The sequence below is a fragment of the Copadichromis virginalis genome, linkage group LG8 (assembly GCF_057382275.1).
Source record: "Copadichromis virginalis isolate Kocher_CV1m ecotype Utaka linkage group LG8, C_Virginalis_male_GT1.1, whole genome shotgun sequence".
Classification (NCBI taxonomy): Eukaryota; Metazoa; Chordata; class Actinopteri; order Cichliformes; family Cichlidae; genus Copadichromis; species Copadichromis virginalis.
In genome coordinates this window covers 29,723,191-29,742,857 of record NC_140625.1, presented here as the reverse complement: position 1 = coordinate 29,742,857, position 19,667 = coordinate 29,723,191, and the positions used below count along the sequence as shown (strand labels likewise).

The 19,667-nt window shown below is 41.2% G+C and overlaps 1 protein-coding gene and 1 non-coding gene across 3 annotated transcripts; one reads left to right on the top strand and one right to left on the bottom strand.

The window, feature by feature from the left end:
* Positions 1-699: 699 nt before the first annotated feature.
* trnav-uac (transfer RNA valine (anticodon UAC)) lies at positions 700-773 on the bottom strand. Its single transcript has one exon. It is a non-coding gene; the product is annotated as a tRNA-Val (tRNA).
* A 1,001-nt stretch (positions 774-1,774) lies between these two features.
* LOC146703698 (uncharacterized) lies at positions 1,775-17,599 on the top strand. 2 transcript variants are annotated; one of them, XM_085467020.1, is made up of 4 exons: positions 1,775-2,083; positions 14,399-14,537; positions 14,646-15,654; positions 16,108-17,599. In XM_085467020.1, exons 1-4 carry the CDS (start codon positions 1,929-1,931, stop codon positions 17,472-17,474), a joined length of 2,670 nt encoding a protein of 889 aa, XP_085323146.1. In that variant the 5' UTR covers positions 1,775-1,928; the 3' UTR covers positions 17,475-17,599. The 2 variants fall into 2 exon arrangements, with proteins under 2 accessions (XP_085323146.1, XP_085323147.1); XM_085467021.1 differs by having other exon boundaries at positions 14,399-15,650; positions 16,108-16,188.
* The last annotated feature ends 2,068 nt before the right edge of the window (positions 17,600-19,667 follow it).

The following is a 19,667-nucleotide window of genomic DNA, read 5'->3' as shown; positions in this document are numbered from 1 at the left end:
AAAGACCCATGTTTCCGCCCGGTTTCGGACCAGGGACCTTTCGCGTGTGAGGTGAACGTGATAACCACTACACTACGGAAACCCCGAAAGACAGCTTGTTTGGCTTTCCAATGTGTCTCACTGAGTAATCTCGCACTCTGACAAATTTGGTGACATGTTCCTATCATGGCCTTGAAGTAAAAGGAGCCATGGAGAAGAGACAGACGCACTCTAGCAAGGAGTCTGAACTGTAGTCTCCATGTTAGGCTCACTTAAACTTTGGACATTTAGGAGTTCACTAAAGCAAGCACAGCTCAACATATGCTGCCCTAAGAACCCCAGAACCTCTGGCAGCAGAACTGTTGCCTAAAGCGCCCATTTGTTTCATTGCCTTGGGCATTGGCTGAAAATAGGCCCAAGTCCTGTGCAGGCCACCTAGAGCCAGTCATTTCCAAGAGCTTAGTCTGTGCCTCCATCTTCAGGAAATATAGCGACTGGAGATTTGTTGATTTGTGTGAAGTCTGTGGAGTTTGCAGAAATTTGGGCCATAGACAACTCTTTAGCAAGACGAGCATCCAAAGGTTACAGATGTCAGAGACCTGAACCAGATTTGAGTACTTTCTCTTGTCTGTGTCCCAAACAGCAGTAGAACCCCACAAGTTCAAGCAGTGCCTGCAGTCAGACACTTTTATATCAGGACGCATAAGCAAAGAAGAAGCATGTTTCCGCCCGGTTTCGGACCGGGGGACCTTTCGTGTGTAAGGCGAACGTGATAACCACTACACTACGGAAACGACGCTTCCTGTGTTAGTATGCTCCGTCAACAAAGCTGCTGTTTTGAGTTTCATTCCTCTCCATATATGAATCCTGCATTTCGGTCCTATTTCCTGCCTGCCTCACAGCGAGAAGGTCAGTTTATCAGATGCATGAAGCTGCTTGAAGAATTTACAAACCGCCAGTTTTTAAGCAGTTTTATATCCTTAATGACACATCACAGCCTGCTTGTGTGTCTACAGTCCCTGTGTGTTTTTTTTGTTAATTTAAAGTAATGTTAATTTAAAGTAATGCTTAATTAAGTAGCTATCCCCTTTAGGGTTAAACATGTTTTTTTTTCCTTGCTAATAACTGTTTGTTATCAGTGATTTTTAATTTGCTTATTTTCAGTATTTTTTGTCAGTATGTATGTTCGTAATAAAAATTGTATTCTTATCAACTTATCAACTACTTTCTTACCCTTCATTGATATTTCTCCACTTAATTAGACTATTTCCAAAATGATTCAACAATGAGAGATTGTATAGAAACACTGAAAATGATGTCTTAAGATACAAAAACAAATTAACTCGGAGGATCCATCCTAGGATAGGTGTTAGCAGAGGATACGACAGAATCTTTTTACTTTTGCCCTATTGGATAGTAATAGTGAAGACACGTAACAAAGGGCTGCAGAACAGACCTGAACCCGGGCCAGCCGCTCTCAGCCATATGGCATATCGTCGGCTACTCAGATCTCTTATCTTGAGCTATATTTAAGCATTTCAAATTATTTCCACCTACAAGATTAAACATCATTAATCCATAACTTTGATTATAATGTTTATTATTCTGTATAATGAGTATGATTGCTTCACGTACTTTAATTATATTTGCCTAAATCTTTAGTACTCTTAATCTATTTCAGTAAGATTGCGGCTTTTACTTAAGTTAAAGTTTAGAGAGAAAAAAGGAGGCTTGAATGTGTAGGAACCTTCGTTTTCTTGTACTGAGTTTCAGGGGGGAACAAAACAAAGATCGGACTCACTGGCATGTAGCTTATGGAGACGATGCCCATCCCTCGGTATGTTTTTTGCGAACCGTGTTGTGTTCTGTGAATTTTGAGGAGCCACAAGCTGACAAATGGAGGATCTCAGCGTTTAATAAACTCACTGGAGCGCGAATCTGAGCCGCCAATGAAGCTAAAACACGAAGATACGGAAGTAAATGTGGAGGGGCTGCCGCAGGAAGGCAGGGTGAACATCGGTGTTACCTTCCCCAGGTGGAAAGCACTGAAGAGGGACAAATGTTTCCAGACTGACGCTGAACTTGCGTGTTTTCTGCTGGACAGGTAACCTCTGCTACCTATGGGGGAAATATCTTAACCCCGTTGGGATACAGATTGTACGTACGATGCTCCAAAAGTTTAAACTCAGACTTGGGGTGTAACAGGTGTAAATGCGTCATGCTGCTTTTCTCGACCGCGGTAAAGTGAGCCGTCATTTGTGAGCCGCGGTCAAGCCAGCCGCCTCGTATCCGCCGCATAAATTTCCTTGCGCTTTTACACCAGTCTTTACGGTAGCGCCTTTTCGCTTTATATCCTGATTGAAAGCCTAGACTCGCGCACACGTGCGCGCGCGCGAACAGTCGCACGCACATGCGCGCACACAAATTACAATGAAACAGCCCGATACAGTCAATACAATTATGGAAATGTCAGAAATTCATGAAAAATCATCCTGAGTAGTTGAGGTCCAACTTTCAACAGATTCCTTCTCTGGGACACCTACTGTACCTGTGTGCCAGGTTTCATCCAGATTTACTGTAGAATTCCTCAGAAATTAAAGGGTACTTGTATCCACTGCAGTCAGCCAATACAATATAATTATGTCAATTCTCAAAAATTCATGAAAAATCATCCTGAGTAGTTGAGGTCCAACTTTCAACAGATTCCTTCTCTGGGACACCTACTGTACCTGTGTGCCAGGTTTCAGCCAGATTTACTGTAAAATTCCTCAGAAATTAAAGGAAACTTATTTTCAACGCAATCAGCCAATACAATAGAATTATGTCAATTTTCAAAAATTCATTAAAAATCATCCTGAGTAGATGAGGTACAACTTTCAACACATCCCTCCTCTGGGACACCTACTGTACCTGTGTGCCAAGTTTCATCCAGATTTACTGTAGAATTCCTCAGAAATTAAAGGAAACTTATATTCAATTCAATACAGTCAATACAATAGAATTATGTCAATTTTCAAAAATTCATTAAAAATCATCCTGAGTAGTTGAGGTCCAACTTTCAACACATCCCTCCTCTGGGACACCTACTGTACCTGTGTGCCAAGTTTCATCCAGATTTACTGTAGAATTCCTCAGAAATTAAAGGGTACTTGTATCCAATCTAATACAGTCAATACAATAGAATTATGTCAATTTTCAAAAATTCATTAAAAATCATCCTGAGTAGTTGAGGTCCAACTTTCAACACATCCCTCCTCTGGGACACCTACTGTACCTGTGTGCCAAGTTTCATCCAGATTTACTGTAGAATTCCTCAGAAATTAAAGGGTACTTGTATCCACTGCAGTCAGCCAATACAATATAATTATGTCAATTCTCAAAAATTCATGAAAAATCATCCTGAGTAGTTGAGGTCCAACTTTCAACAGATTCCTTCTCTGGGACACCTACTGTACCTGTGTGCCAGGTTTCAGCCAGATTTACTGTAAAATTCCTCAGAAATTAAAGGAAACTTATTTTCAACGCAATCAGCCAATACAATAGAATTATGTCAATTTTCAAAAATTCATTAAAAATCATCCTGAGTAGATGAGGTACAACTTTCAACACATCCCTCCTCTGGGACACCTACTGTACCTGTGTGCCAAGTTTCAGCCAGATTTACTGTAATATTCTTCAGAAATTGCAGGGAACTTATGTTCAGTTCAAGAAAGGCTGAAAGACGACCACCACTGAACAAGACACACAAGCTGAAACATCAAGACTGGGCCAAGAAATATCTCAAGACTGGTTTTTCTAAGGTTTCATGGACTGATGAAATGAGAGTGAGTCTTGATGGGCCAGATGGATGGGCCCGTGGCTGGATTGGTAAAGGGCAGAGAGCTCCAGTCCGACTCAGACGCCAGCAAGGTGGAGGTGGAGTACTGGTTTGGGCTGGTATCATCAAAGATGAGCTTGTGGGGCCTTTTCGGGTTGAGGATGGAGTCAAGCTCAACTCCCAGTCCTACTGCCAGTTTCTGGAAGACACCTTCTTCAAGCAGTGGTACAGGAAGAAGTCTGCATCCTTCAAGAAAAACATGATTTTCATGCAGGACAATGCTCCATCACACGCGTCCAAGTACTCCACAGCGTGGCTGGCAAGAAAGGGTATAAAAGAAGACAAACTAATGACATGGCCACCTTGTTCACCTGATCTGAACCCCATTGAGAACCTGTGGTCCATCATCAAATGTGAGATTTAAAGGAGGGAAAACAGTACACCTCTCTGAACAGTGTCTGGGAGGCTGTGGTTGCTGCTGCACGCAATGTTGATGGTGAACAGATCAAAACACTGACAGAATCCATGGATGGCAGGCTTTTGAGTGTTCTTGCAAAGAAAGGTGGCTATATTGGGCGCTGATTTGTTTTTGTTTTGTTTTTGAATGTCAGAATTGTATATTTGTGAATGTGGAGATGTTATATTGGTTTCACTGGTAAAAATAAATAATTGAAATGGGTATATATTTGTTTTTTGTTAAGTTGCCTAATAATTCTGCACAGTAATAGTCACCTGCACACACAGATATCCCCCTAAAATAACTAAAACTAAAAACAAACTAAAAACTACTTCCAAAAACATTCAGCTTTGATATTAATGAGTTTTTTGGGTTCATTGAGAACATGGTTGTTGTTCAATAATAAAATTATTCCTCAAAAATACAACTTGCCTAATAATTCTGCACTCCCTGTAGGTCTGTTGACAGAGCTCTGTACAGGTCTGCTCGAGCTGACCTGAAAAGGGGTCCCACCTGTCCAGCAACAACACATGGCATGGAATAATAGACATCATAAACCACAGAGGCAGAACTGTGAAAACAGAAAACCTGAGTGTGCAGCTAGCAGAGGAAATAAACAGCTTCTTCGCCCGCTTTGAAACACCACAACAGCAGCATTCATCTGCCTCAGCCCTGCTCCCATCCTCATCCTCACCTGGTTCCTGCACCGCTCCATTCACTGTAACGGAGCACGATGTCAGATGAGTGTTCCTAGCAGTGAACCCCAGGAAGGCGGCCGGTCCAGACGGAATACGTGGTAAAGTGCTAAGACCATGTGCCCACCAGCTCACCCTCATCTCCACCAGAATCTTCAACCTCTCACTGGATGAAGCAGCCATCCCATCCTGTCTAAAATCAGCCACAATCATCCCAGTACCAAAGAAGTCTCCCATCACCAGCCTGAACTATTATTGCCCTGTGGCCCTCACACCGGTAATCATGAAATGCTTTGAGAGACTAGTCCTTCAGCACACCAAGAATTACCTCCCCCCAGAATTCGACCCCCACCAGTTTGCATACCGTGCAAACAGATTCACAGAAGATGCCATCACCCTCCACTCGGTGCTGAGTCACCTAGAACAGCGGCAGAGCTACGCCAGAATGCTCTTTGTGGACTACAGCTCACCCTTCCACCACTCGCCCATTGAGAGCCTACTAACTTACTGCATCACAGTATGGTACGGCAGCTGCACTAAGGCGGATAGAGCCACCCTCCCAGCATGTTTGCAATGAGTAGGAGATGCTCTGTATCTCACTGTACAACTGTATAGTGACAAAGGTATTGGGTTCTTTTCTAAAAATTGCTATAAACAGAGGAACCCAAACTGATGAAAAGTGGCGAATATTTTTTTTCAAATGACTATTTTTAGTGGATGTTTGATATAGAAGCAGAATGACAGAATGTTAAAAGAAGTTACTTTTAGTCATTCTAAGCTGGGCATTGCGTTCTCTGGCTGTTCAAAGCCATGGAACTTTAGACTTTCCAAGCAAATAATGATGGCCATACTGATGTTCTTTTCAGTACATTTTACTTTATGTTCATTTTCATTTTTATGATGTTTCTATTTTTACATAATTCCTCCCACATAGCAAAATTGGTATGGCCTGGATCTGTCCCACACAATGTGCTTACACATGGCCTGCGTACCGCAAAGAATGACGGCCCTATGGTGGCCCAGATCTGGTTTACCAGAGGTGGCCCACACATGAGCCAGCACAAGGCCAGTTGCAGACACACTGCTGGCCCTGTGCTGGCCCAGAACAGTTTCAGCTCTGGCCCCAGATGTCAGCCTAATGTGTACCTTAGCCATGTAAGCCATGTAATAACAGCATGTGCTGGAAGATAATAGTGCAAAAGTAACATGACGAAACTCTGTTCAGACAGTGAATGGACTGATTCTTATACAGCACTTTTTTACTCACCCATATTACTCAAAGTGCTCTATACAACATGTCACATTCACCCAATCAGGCCAAATGTGGCATGCCATCACATAAACAGTGCCATCTTACCATGCCAGAAGTCATCCAGCAGTGCCGGCTTGACACCAGATCCAGGCAAGACCCGTCTGCTATGTGGGATGACTTGTTCTTTTGGCGTTTTAGTTGTGGATTATGTTTGGGCTGTCTCTCTTGCCCTTTCAGTATTGTTTTCTTGTGCTTCTAAGTGTCCCTTTGTTTCTTTTTAGGTTATGTAGTATGGGTTAGAGATATTTTGTATGTTGTTTTTGTTTAATAAATCCGCCTTTTGGATTATTCCCTGATGTGCCTGAGTTCTGTTATTTAGTGTCACTTTGAAAGGACACACATCCAGCATTGACATATAATTGTCCTTTCAATTTTTGATAAACATTACAGTGAATTGAGATGTAACTTGGCCCAGAGGTACGGTAGGACGCCCAGAGTAAGAAAGTGTTGAAAGTTGGACCTCAACTATTATGGATGATTTTTAATGAATTTTTGAAATTTCCATAATTGTAGTGTATTGGCTGTGTTGAATTGCATATAAATGTCCTTTAATTTCTGAGTAATTTTACAGTGAATCTGGCTGAAACTTGGCACACAGGTACAGTAGGTGTCCCAGAGGAGGGATGTGTTGAAAGTTGGACCTCAACTACTCAGGATGATTTTTAATGAATTTCTGAAAATTGACATAATTCTATTGTATTGGCTGACTGCAGTGGATACAAGTACCCTTTAATTTCTGAGGAATTCTACAGTAAATCTGGATGAAACTTGGCACACAGGTACAGTAGGTGTCCCAGAGAAGGAATCTGTATTTTAAAAAAGAGTGGACTTCATATTTGAACTATAATGACACTCCCGAAACATCAGCTTCTGTTCTATGGGAAGCAGGGAAAGCTGTGATGAGAGGTAAAATAATTTCTTTCTCATCACATAAAAAGAAAAAAGAAAACAAAAATATTCAGGAATTAGAAAAAAACATCAAATCACTAGAAGAAGCCTACGCGTCCCACCAAGATCAGGAAACATTGAACAAAATACGCAAAACAAAACTAGAATTAAATGAGATAATTGATAAAAAAAACAAAATTCTTAGTACAAAGACTACGCCTACAAAATTATGAACATGGTAATAAATCCGGTCAATTTCTAGCAAACCAGCTAAAAATAAATAAAGAAAAAACAACTATATGTGCTGTTCAAGATTCATCTGGGAACACAATATATGATCCGATACAAATAAACAACATTTTCAGGGATTTCTATAAAACGTTGTATTCACCACAAATAAACCCATCTAAAAAAGAAATTGATCAGTTTTTGGACAACATAACTCTTCCAAAATTATTGGACACTCAAGCAATGGCACTGGATTCACCACTGACACCAGGTGAACTCCAGGAAGCCCTGATAAGTATGCACAATAATAAGGCTCCAGGTCCAGATGGCTTTCCTGCAGAATTCTACAAAGAATTCTGGTCGATTCTAGCACCAGTTTTCTACAGAACGTTGTTGGAAATTAAAGAAAAGGGCAGACTTCCATCAAATATGAATTCTGCAAACATTAATCTCCTGCTAAAACCAGGCAAAGACCCTGTATATCCCTCAAGCTATCGTCCAATATCCCTTATAAATGTAGACCTTAAAATAATCTGCAAAGCTCTCTCAAAGAGACTGGAGAAAATAACCCCCCTCTTAATTCATCCTGACCAAACTGGTTTCATAAAAGGTAGGCACTCATCAACAAATACACGTAGATTACTTAATTTGATAGACTACTCATACAGTAAAAACCTAGAAACTACAATATTCTCTTTAGACGCAGAAAAAGCATTTGACAGAGTTAACTGGAAATTTCTATTTGCAACTTTACACAAATTTGGTTTTGGATCCTCTTTCATAAACTGGTTAAAAATATTATATAATTCCCCAACAGCTTGTGTTAGAACAAATGACCAGACATCCTCCAGCTTCTGTCTCTTGAGGGGCACCAGGCAGGGATGCCCACTCTCCCCTTCACTATTTGCAATTTTTATTGAACCACTAGCAGCAGCAATTAGACAGAATTCAGTAATTAAGGGCATAAAATGCAAGAACGTGGAACATAAAATCAGCCTTTATGCGGATGATGTGTTACTCTTTCTCCAAAATTCACAAACCAATATCTCTGGGGTGATTGAATTGATAAACTCTTTTGCAAGAATATCAGATTACTCAATTAACTGGTCAAAATCTACAGTCCTACCGATTAATTGCTCCTTCCATAATTCCTCTTCTACACCACTGCAATCGGGAAATATAAAATATTTAGGTATTAATGTTTCTCCCAAGCTTGCAGATCTAACTAAATTAAACCATATCCCACTTTTAAAGAAGGTAGAAGATGATCTGGCTAGATGGAAATGTCTACCCATATCACTCATGGGAAGGGTTGCCGCTATAAAAATGATGGTCTTACCAAAAATAAATTATTTATTCTCAATGATCCCAACTAAACCGCCACAAGATTGGTTCAGATCTCTAGATTCATGTATGTCCAAATTCCTTTGGAAAAATAAACCCCCACGTATAAGCTTAAAAACACTACAAAAGACCAAGGATAAAGGAGGACTAGAACTGCCTAACTTTCAGCACTACTTCTTAGCCAACAGGCTTCAGTTTATCTCAGGATGGCTAAAACACACCCTCTTAGATGAACCTTGGCTAGATGTAGAACAAGCACTCTGCAATAATCTAGAGATCTCAGACCTACCATTTATCAGCTCAAACATCCAACGACATGAATGCTTTAAAAGCATCAACATCAGCTCTTCTCTGACAGCATGGTGGGAGTTTCTAAAATTGACGGTGTCTTCATTAATCCCATGCAAACGTACACCTATCTGAAACAACCCTGACATATTACAAAACAATAATATGATAAACTTTTCAGATTGGAGTGATAAAGGAATCAAATATTTAGAACATATACTAGAAGGAACATAATTTATTTCATTTGACGGACTAGTTACACAATATGGGATCAACAAGAAAAGATTTTTAGAATATCAACAAATTAAATCCATAGTAAAAAAGAAATTTAAACCGGGTCAAGTTGAACTACAAACACCACCAAGTGTGGTTCAATTTCTTACTCTTAAACCCCCCAAATTACTATCCAAAATATACAGAATGCTTTCTAAAACAGATGAATCAATATCACTTCCTATTGCAAAATGGGAAGCGGATTTATCAGTTAACTTAGACCTAAACTTCTGGTCTCAGATTTGCTTAAAAACCTTTCATCTAATTAGAAATCCCAGTCTTCCGAGATCAGACGAGGTCGGGTGTGCTCAGGGTGGTATGGCCGTACAATGAGCGGGTGGAGGGAGGTTCGGAGTCTTCTCTCACCCCCGTTCTCTGCGACCTGCTGGAGCAGGGGGGCTAGGACTAGGAGGAGGAGTTGGTCGTCCGACTGCGGTCTGGAGTGTGGAGCCTTCCTGCTGCTGCGGAGTCGGGGCGGTCTGCCTCCCCCCACCGCAGGGAAAAAGGAAACACCACCTGGGTCTGGGTGCAGTTCCCCCCTCCAGGGGCGGGGGCACCTAGACCCGGTTTGTAGAGTACGCTTGGGGAGTGTGATCGTGTGTACAACGTCTCTTTATGTCTGTCTCCACGTTGGTTGAGTGTGGAGTAAGTGCATATGAGAGCATGAGGGTGGGAATGGATGTTTGTATCTGTGTGTGCCTGTATGTCTGTGTCTATATGTCAGGTTGGGTGTCAGGCGCCACCTCTCTGGGGACATCTCAGGCCCTCCAAGGTTTGGAGGCCTATCTCCCCCTACCACCACTTCCCCTGCCAGTGGCGGACCCCCTCAGACATCGGTGCGTTGGTGGTTCTTTGTGTCCGGGGATGGGCGTCCAGGTACACACCGGCTCACTCCTTGGCGGCCGCTTATCGGGGCCTGGAGCCTGGGGCTCGCTCGGGCCACTTCGGAGGTGGGGTGCCCCCGGCCTCTCGGCCTGGGGCTCGGTCACTCAGGCGCAGCTGGCTGCCGGCGGAGCTCACGGGCGCGTCACTGCAACTCCCCCTGGCTTCTGCTCCGCGGCTGCTGAGTGAGCCCTCATCTGGGACTCTCCTCAGCTCTTTCTGGGACAGTGGCGCACCTGCCCCTCTGTTGGTCTTCCTTGGTCTCTTGTGTTCTGGGGGCCTCTGGATGTCTGGAGTTTTGATCTCCTCCACACCTGCTTCACGCCCTGGAGGACGGGGCTGTGGCCCCCCCACACCCTCTAGCAGATCATTACATGAAGGAACCTTTTAAAAAAACAAAAAACAAGCGCGTCCATGCTCACAGGTGTACACACGGGTGATCACACCCACAAACTACACCCTTTTTGGCTCCTACCTCAAAGCACACTGTGTTCTGTTGATCTTATGTGCTGCACAATAATGTTTAACATTTAGTATTTACTGTCATATTCCCATATATCATTGTGATGTTGTTTATTCTATTACTCTTGTTCTCTTCTGCTTGCTTTCTTTTTTCTTTCTCAGCAGGTGATCCAGGTGATTGATCTATGCATTTTTTTTTCTCTGCCCGTTCTGTTGGTTTTTGTCTTTTGCCCTTCTCCCCCGTCCCTCTTCTCAGCTGTTTCTCTTTCCCTCTTTCTTTCTCCCCTTCTTTCCCCCAGTCAAGTCTGTCCCGTATTCAGTAAGTGAAAATAAAATAAACAATAAAAGGTGAATCAAATGGACCATTACGGCAAGGCTGGGATGGTCAGTTTGGTAAAGTAAATCCGTTGGGCATCTTTCTTTGCCTTTTCATCTGATGGCAAAAGAGCCAAACAGGACAGGCCAAAAAAAAAAAAAAAAAAAAAAAAAATTACAAAAAGTATAGATTTTACAATTATTGACTGCTGTCTTGTAACCACCTTGATAAAACAGAATGATTGCCTCATTAATGATTGAAAATTGTTCCTCTAAAGAGTGAAACAGTTAACAATTCTGCATATTTGCCACAGACCTTACTAATGTTATATCTCTTTGCTGATAGAGTCTGTTTTTCAGTGAATGGCTGTAGTTTGTTTTGTTTTTTTCCAACAGCCTTCCCTACGCAAAGATTCCACTCCTCTAACGTGTCTTGGAAACTTCAAACCATTCGCCTCGGGAGGATGAATTCATGTGAACTGATTAATGTTAAAAAATAAATAAATAATAAAAGAAAAAAAAAAAAAAAAAAAAAAGGATGATTTTTAATGAATTTTTGAAAATTGACATAATTCTATTGTATTGATGGTATTGAATTGAATATAAGTTTCCTTTAATTTCTGAGGAATTCTACAGTAAATCTGGATGAAACTTGGCACACAGGTACAGTAGGTGTCCCAGAGGAGGGATCTGTTGAAAGTTGGACCTCAACTACTCAGGATGATTTTTAATGAATTTTTGAAAATTGACATAATTCTATTGTATTGGCTGATTGCGTTGAAAATAAGTTTCCTTTAATTTCTGAGGAATTCTACAGTAAATCTGGATGAAACCTGGCACACAGGTACAGTAGGTGTCCCAGAGAAGGAATCTGTTGAAAGTTGGACCTCAACTACTCAGGATGATTTTTCATGAATTTTTGAAAATTGACATAATTATATTGTATTGGCTGACTGCAGTGGATACAAGTACCCTTTAATTTCTGAGGAATTCTACAGTAAATCTGGATGAAACTTGGCACACAGGTACAGTAGGTGTCCCGGAGGAGGGATTTGTTGAAAGTTGGACCTCAACTACTCAGGATGATTTTTAATGAATTTCTGAAAATTGACATAATTATATTGTATTGGCTGACTGCAGTGGATACAAGTACCCTTTAATTTCTGAGGAATTCGACAGTAAATCTGGCTGAAACCTGGCACACAGGTACAGTAGGTGTTCCGGAGGAGGAATGTGTTGAAAGTTGGACCTCAACTACTCAGGATGATTTTTAATGAATTTCTGACATTTCCATAATTGTATTGACTGTATCGGGCTGTTTCATTGTAATTTGTGTGCGCGCATGTGCGTGCGACTGTTCGCGCGCGCGCACGTGTGCGCGGGTATAGGCTTTCAATCGGCACATAAAGCGTAAAGGCGCTACCGTAAAGACTGGTGTAAAAGCGCAAGGAAATTTATGCGGCGGATACGAGGCGGCTGGCTTGACCGCGGCTCACAAATGACGGCTCACTTTACCGCGGTTTTTCTCGGGTATATGTATCAGTGTGAGGTGAAGTGACTCTGGTATAAAGGGCAGATTGGAGCCAGTTTTTAACTCTGAAGATTTTGTGCTCAGCCTGTTCAGCATCAGCTGCGACAATAACTTTCATATGAAGGACTGATTGGGGCCAGTTTTCAGCTCAGGAGGTTTATAGACAAACATGTTGGGAGTCCAAAAGCAGCATAATTTCATTTAGCAGGAAAGTAGGGTTTAAGTGTTTTGGGTTCTTGTTCATAACTAAAAGCAAAGTGGAGTGGGAGAAAGATAGTTAGATGCCTTAACCCAGACCTTCCCAAAGTGTGTGTGTGTGTGTGTGGTGGTGGGGGGGGGGGGGGGGGGGGATGCAGAGCCATGGCAGGGATGCATGCATCGCAGTATGAAAGGGGGGGGGACAAAACGCTTGCACACTGCTAGCACGGGGCGCCTACAGGAATGCAAAGCAAGAGATGAAGCTGAATATGTTTCCAAAACAACTTCATTCTAAGCCAAAGACTAGAAAATATGGTTAAGCAAATCTTCCCTTTGGTTTCACCTGCACAAGTGCCGAGGTAGGTCTCCCTGCAGAATTGGTTTTCCCTTTGTCAGGAGCAGCTCTGGGCTCTTCAAATCACGGACAAACAGTATCCCACATTCTTGATTTTTATTTCACAAACACTTGTTGTAATGGCTAACTACTGGTGACATTTTGGAGATGACAGTTCTTTATACAGTAAAGTTACAGCGGGATACAAATAATATCAGACTGATCCTGCCACGATTTGTTCCCCCGGTTCAAATCACGGACAAACAGTATCCTACAGCTGTTTATGTTTTTAAACCCATTTTGCACAGAGAGGCATTTTTTAAAAATGTATTGATAGCAATGTTGAACATTATTACACAGGAAAAAAACAACTACAGTAAAATAATCACACCGTGATGCCTCTGTCTTTGTAAATGGAGGGACAGTAACTGCGTGTGTATGTAAGCATGTAAAACCTGCAGATAGTCAGATTAACAGTATTTTGTCTCTATCTGCCTTTCTGCGATTCATCTCATGTAAACAATAACGTGGCGCACAGCGTGACGTGAAAAAGGCACATACCTTTGATGTTGTGTGACAAACTCTGTATTCCTCCTCCACACGTAAACGCAAAAAAGGAGTTTTAAAAAATCTCAGTTTTCGGTGATTCACGCCGTTTACGTGTGGACGAAACAGCTGCGTTTTCAAAAGTACCCGTGTAGGCGTGGACGTAGCGTAAAAGAGTTAGTAGTTTATTTTCTTACTACCTGTAGTTTATTGCACATTACTTGTATTTGCTTAATTGTTTACTGCATTTCGTTGCCCTGTACCTGTGCATGTGCAATGACAATAAAGTTGAATTCTATTCTATTCTAATTCTATTCTACTAAATGTTTGAGGTGTGGAATAAACCGCAGTGGAGCAAAATATGGGCGTGTGTGGTTGGAGGATGTGTTTGTGCGTGCGTGTGCATGCGCGCGTGCACTCACGCGGGGGGGCGAACATTTTTCTTGTAAAACAAAGGGGGCCTAGCAAAAAAAGTTTGGGAACCACTGCACTAATAACTTTTTTTCTGTCTTCTTCTCCTTTAGGAAAAAAAAAAAAGCTTTTCCAAAAACACATTCAGAGTCATGCAAAAAAAAAAAAAGCAATTTCCCCAAAAGATGTTTCATGTTGTATTTTACTGACACAGTCCTGAAGTGACAAAGCACAGATTTCTATATGTGTGGACTTTCCTTCATATCAGACACAAAACTGATGCTGTACATTCACAGTGTGTGTCTTTTTATCTGTCCGTGATTGTTATTTATTCTTGTTTTTTGCACACATGAGTCCACTGTTCCTTTTAGTATAAATCATAATTAAAATAAATGGTATGTGACTTTAAGACATATCCTGTTGTTTTTCTTTATTCAGCTATGAGAGAAGTGCCACACCATCGTCTGCTATGAATGGAAAATTTTCAGATCTTCAGCAGCTGTTGCCAGTTAAAGAAGAGGTTCGCTGGAGTCCCAGTCTGGACCAGCAGGACACAGACCTTCATCACAAAAATGAGGTACGTGAGGGAGAACAGTTTGATGGCCTGGTTGAAGCTGATATCACCAGGTTTCCAATTAGTCCTGTGAAGAGTGAAGATGATGATGAGAAACCTGACTCCTTGCAGCTTCATCAAAGGCCTCTGACCAGCTGCTCAGATAAACAAATGAAAGCAGAAACTGATGGAGAGGACTGTGGAGGACCAGGATCAGCCACTGACCCAAACCCACAACAGAGTCCTGATTCTCTTGAGATGGAAGTCAGCTTTGGTGATAAATTGCATAAACCTGAAATTGAAGACAGTTATGATGGTAGAAAGAAGAGCAGGACACTTGAGTCAGGCAAAAATGAAGATCTGGAATTTAACAGTGCCAACACATCCTTCAACTGCTCTGACTGTGGTAAACATTTCCTTTATAGGCAAACTCTTCAGAGACATGTGACAAGTCATTTGGGAAAAAGGACAAATAAAAAATGTTTTAAAATGAAGCAAAATCCACATTCACAGATGGCGGGCCACAAAGAAGAGAGACTGTTTGATTGTGATGTCTGTGGACATAAATTTAAGAGAGAAGCAAATCTTACAACACACATTAGAGTTCACACAGGTGAGAAACCATTTAGCTGTAACGTTTGTGAAAAAAAATTTAGACATCAGTATAATCTCTATAGACATTTGAAAATCCACACTGGAAAGAAATCATTTAGTTGTGCTGTTTGTAATAAAACATTTTCACAACGGTGGGACCTGAAAAGACACAAGATTGTCCACACAGGAGAGAAACCCTTTAACTGTAGTATGTGTGGCAAAAAATTTACACAGAGGAATCATTTTAAGAGACATATTAGGGTCCACACTGGGGAGAGACTGGTTGGTTGTGATGTCTGTGGTAAAAGATTTAACTGTAAGAGAAACCTAAAGACACACATGAAAGTTCACACAGGAGCAAAACCATACAGCTGTGATATTTGCAATAAAAGATTTTCACAACCAGGAATTTTGAAAAGACACAGGAGCATCCACACAGGAGTTAAGAGCCTTCGACCAGATGAACCAAGACGTCTTGGTTTGATGGCACTCGTGACACAATCAGCTGCTTCAGACCTGGTGCAGACACAAGTCTTGAACAGAGTAGGTAAGTGAAGCACATTCAATTGCATTTGTTGTAGCGTATTAACATATAACTCGTATGGGCTATCAAAACGCATTATTTTCACAATAGTGTATAGCAGGTAATTGTGCTTTCTTCCAAAGCATTAGGGATTTTCTGATAGTGGGGATTTACTCCAAAAATACACTGTCTGCAGCTGCATGACATTCTGGCTCTGACACGGCCAGGATGATGCTTCTCGTTCCAACAGATGTGTTTCACAAATATCCCAGAACTGACACACTGTTCCATTTGCTTAAAATAGACTTCTTTTTTTTTTCTAACTGAAGCCATGTCAAGCTGTACAGATCAGTTGGGGAGGACAGGCAAATAGCCAGATGAGTGACAGGGAGAATGCAGTAAATATTGAAAATAAAACAACCGACACATGCTAAATACTCCAGTCTATGGACATTTGTGTTTCTGGGTTCCCTGCAGATGGTCAGCAGACGTTCCTGATTAAAGAGGAGTTTCCCTTGAGCCCCTTTGTGGACCAGCAGGACTCAGACCTCTACCAGATAAAGGCAGAACAGAAGGAACTCTTCACCTGTCGTGAGGGAGAGTACTTTAATGGGCTGCAGGAAACTGATATTACCAGGTTTCCAGTCACTGCAATTCGAGTGAAAAGTGAAGATGATGAAGAGAAACCTTACTGCTCGCAACTTAATCAAGACAACAATGATTCCGAGCCTCCAAGCAGCTGCTCAGACAAACAAATAAAGTCAGAAACTGATGGAGGGCACTGTGGAGAGCCAGACCCTGACAAAAACCAGTCTGGTCATTTAAAACAAAATACTGATGGAAAAGTTTCTGACTCTTGTGAAACTGAAGTCAGTATTGATGATGATGATGATGATGATGATGATTGGCAGGAGCCTTTGACAGACTCTGGACCAGAAACTGAAGTCAGTAGCAATGGTGGGAAGGACAGCAAGGCTCTTGATTCAGGTTTAAAGTGTAAACGGTCTCTTCAGAAACATGTTATCAGTAGTTCAGGGAGAAGGTCTTCATGCTGTTTAGCTAATAAGAAATGCTTAAAAGTGAACCGAACTGATTTAGAAGGAATCCAAACAGAAGATAAACCATTTGGCTGTGATACTTGTGGACAAAGATTTAATCAAAACGCACATCTAAAGACCCACATGAGAATCCACACAGGAGAGAAACCATTCCGCTGTAACATTTGTGAAAAAATATTTAGACATCAATACAACCTTAACAGACACATGAGAGTCCACACGGGAGATAAACCATTTAGCTGTGGTGTTTGTGGACAAAAATTTAACCGTAACACAAATCTCAAGACGCATATGCGGATTCACACGGGGGAGAAACCATTTGGTTGTGGTCTTTGCAGTAAAAGATTTTCACAGCCTGGGGATCTGAAAAGACATATGAGTGTCCACACAGGTGAGAAACCATTCAAATGTAGCATTTGTAGTAAAAGATTTACGCAGAGGATTCATTACAAAACTCACATGAGCGTTCACACAGGAGAAAGACCATTTGGTTGTGACTTGTGTGGCAAAACATTTAACAGAGAAGGAAATCTGAAAATCCACAAAAGAGTCCACACAGGGGAGAAACCTTTTGGTTGTGATATTTGTGGACAAAAATTTAACCAAAGCACAAATCTGAAGACACACATGAGAGTCCACTCTGGAGAAAAACCTTTCCACTGTAGCATTTGTGGAGAAAGATTCACGCGAGAGGGAAGTCTGAGGAGACACATGAGACGCCAGGGAATGAACCATTTGATTGTGGTGAAAAGTTTACATGACAGTAATCATAATGTAATTAAATGAATATTTTTTTAATATATGTTGACAAAACATATATAATGCAATGGTGGTTTTTCAGTATTTCTAATTATGTTATTTATTATAAATCTGTAAATTATATAATACTAAACAATAAAACTGGGGGGAGAACTGGTCTGACAGTGCTTCCTTTTTTGTGGTTTCTACATTTCAAAAAAATGATTCATGTGTGCTGCTTGCAGGTTCTTGGACTTATGGCACTTCAAATTAATTTTAGTGTTAAAAAGGAAATGGAAGAAAGACTGGGACCTTTTCGTCATTGTTGCATGACAGAAATGCTTTCAGCAATTAAAATTTTATGATTTATCACACAAAGTAACCAGGTAAAGGTGCCGTTAGAAGGGTACGTTCTTTTTGCCAGAAACCTTTCCTGCAGCTTCCTTCAGTGCTAACATGTTATAGATTCAGTTGACTTTATATTCATATATTTTCAGTTTTCTAGGTTCAAGTTCCTAACCCTAAACCACAGGGGGAAGTTTGTTGGCTACAGAATCAGTTAGGTTTAGGAAAAAAAATAATGATTTGGGCTCAAATAAATTTTAGGGCTTTTTTGTGTCTGAAATTCTAAAAAGGCATTTTCTTTTTCAAATGTGTTTTGAGTGGCCAAATAGGCTAACAGATTTTGAATAGAGCCTCCGTAGTACTCTTCATAACATTTCAGCTGCTGCTCTACAAAAATAATTTTTACATTTCTAAGTAAAATTAAAAAGACTACAGTGAATAAAGTCTCTGATGTATCCACAGGTCAGCCTGTGTGAAAAGACAGGGCTTATGTAAGTTAAAGCACTGATTATTGAACAGTCTGTGCTTTTGCGACTATAGTTTTAGAACAGACAACAGGCATCTACATCAGTTCATATGATTCAGCCCTAAATATATGCTTTATCAAAAAGGAAGTTTGGAGACTAATCTTAAAAATAGAGATGGATATTGGTTCCAAAGAGGAGGGGCCTGAAAACTGAAGGCTCTGCCTCCCATTCTACATTTAAATACTTTTAAATGGTGTGAGTGTGAAGTACTCTAATAGGGTGATATGGTACTATAAGAAAATGAGATGGGGCCTGATTATTTGAGACCTTGTATGTGAGAAGCAGAATTTTGAATTCTGGATGTAACAGGGAGCCAATACAGGAGAAATCTGCTCTCTCTTTCTAGTCCCTGTCAGGACTCTTGCTGCAGCATTTTGGATTAACTGAAGGCTTTTCAGGGAGTTTTTAGGACATCCTGATAATAATGATTTACAGTAGTCCAGCCTAGAAGTAATAAATCCATGAACTAGTTTTTCAGTATCACTCAAACACAGGATATTTTTAATTTTAGAGATATTGCACAAATTGAACAAAGCAGTCTTACATATTTTTGTAATATGTGCATTGAAGGACATGTCCTGGTGAACAATGACTCCAAGGTTCCTCACAGCGTTACTGGAGGCCAAGGTAATGCCATCCAGAGTAAGAATCTGGTTAGATACCATATTTCTAAGATTTTCAGGGCCGAGTACAATAACCTCAGTTTGATCTGAATTTAAAAGCAGAAAGCGGCCATCCAGGTCTTTATGTCTTTAAGACATTCCTGCAGTTTAATTAATTGCTGTGTGTTATCTGGCTTCATGAATAGATACATTTGGGTGCTATTCCTTCTGATGATACTGCCTAAGTCAGGGGTCTCGAACTCCAGTCCTCGAGGGCCGGTGTCGTGAAGGCGACTGTTGTTGTGATTTGGCGCTGTATGAACAATAGATGCACTAGAGGGGAAACAGCGGCACTGCCTCCAAAGCTGGAATGTTTTTACAGGGGGAAGTCATTCTTGTTTTTTTCCTCTACATCTTTTCTGACTGTCTTGAAACTTTTTCATGTGTCCCTGTTGCAACACACCTGAATACAATTAGTAAGACTCTATAGAACTTGACTGAATGCTGAGGTTGCTATTCAGCCAGAGAGATACTCCCATACAGCTTATGACAAAATTTAATCCGAAGTGATTGATGGCCCTAATCATGACCTTTTGACCTCCCCCCTCCCCCCGGAAGTGTGTAATGAGCATGACGAATTGCATCCGGAGAAGGGGGGGTGAACCCCGGAAGCGCGCCATCTGTCGCTAAGCGTGTCGAATTGCATCCTGAGAAGGGAGGGGGGAAACCTCCGGAAGCGCGCCATCTGTTGTTGGGAAAAAAAAAGT

Bases quoted from the DNA above. Each gene is read 5' to 3' on its own strand.
- LOC146703698 (XM_085467020.1), top strand. From the start codon at position 1,929: ATGAAGCTAAAACACGAAGATACGGAAGTAAATGTGGAGGGGCTGCCG. The intron at 14,538-14,645 runs GTACGTGAGGGA...GACTCCTTGCAG, and splicing joins ACCTTCATCACAAAAATGAG to CTTCATCAAAGGCCTCTGAC. The intron at 15,655-16,107 runs GTAAGTGAAGCA...GGTTCCCTGCAG, and splicing joins ACAAGTCTTGAACAGAGTAG to ATGGTCAGCAGACGTTCCTG.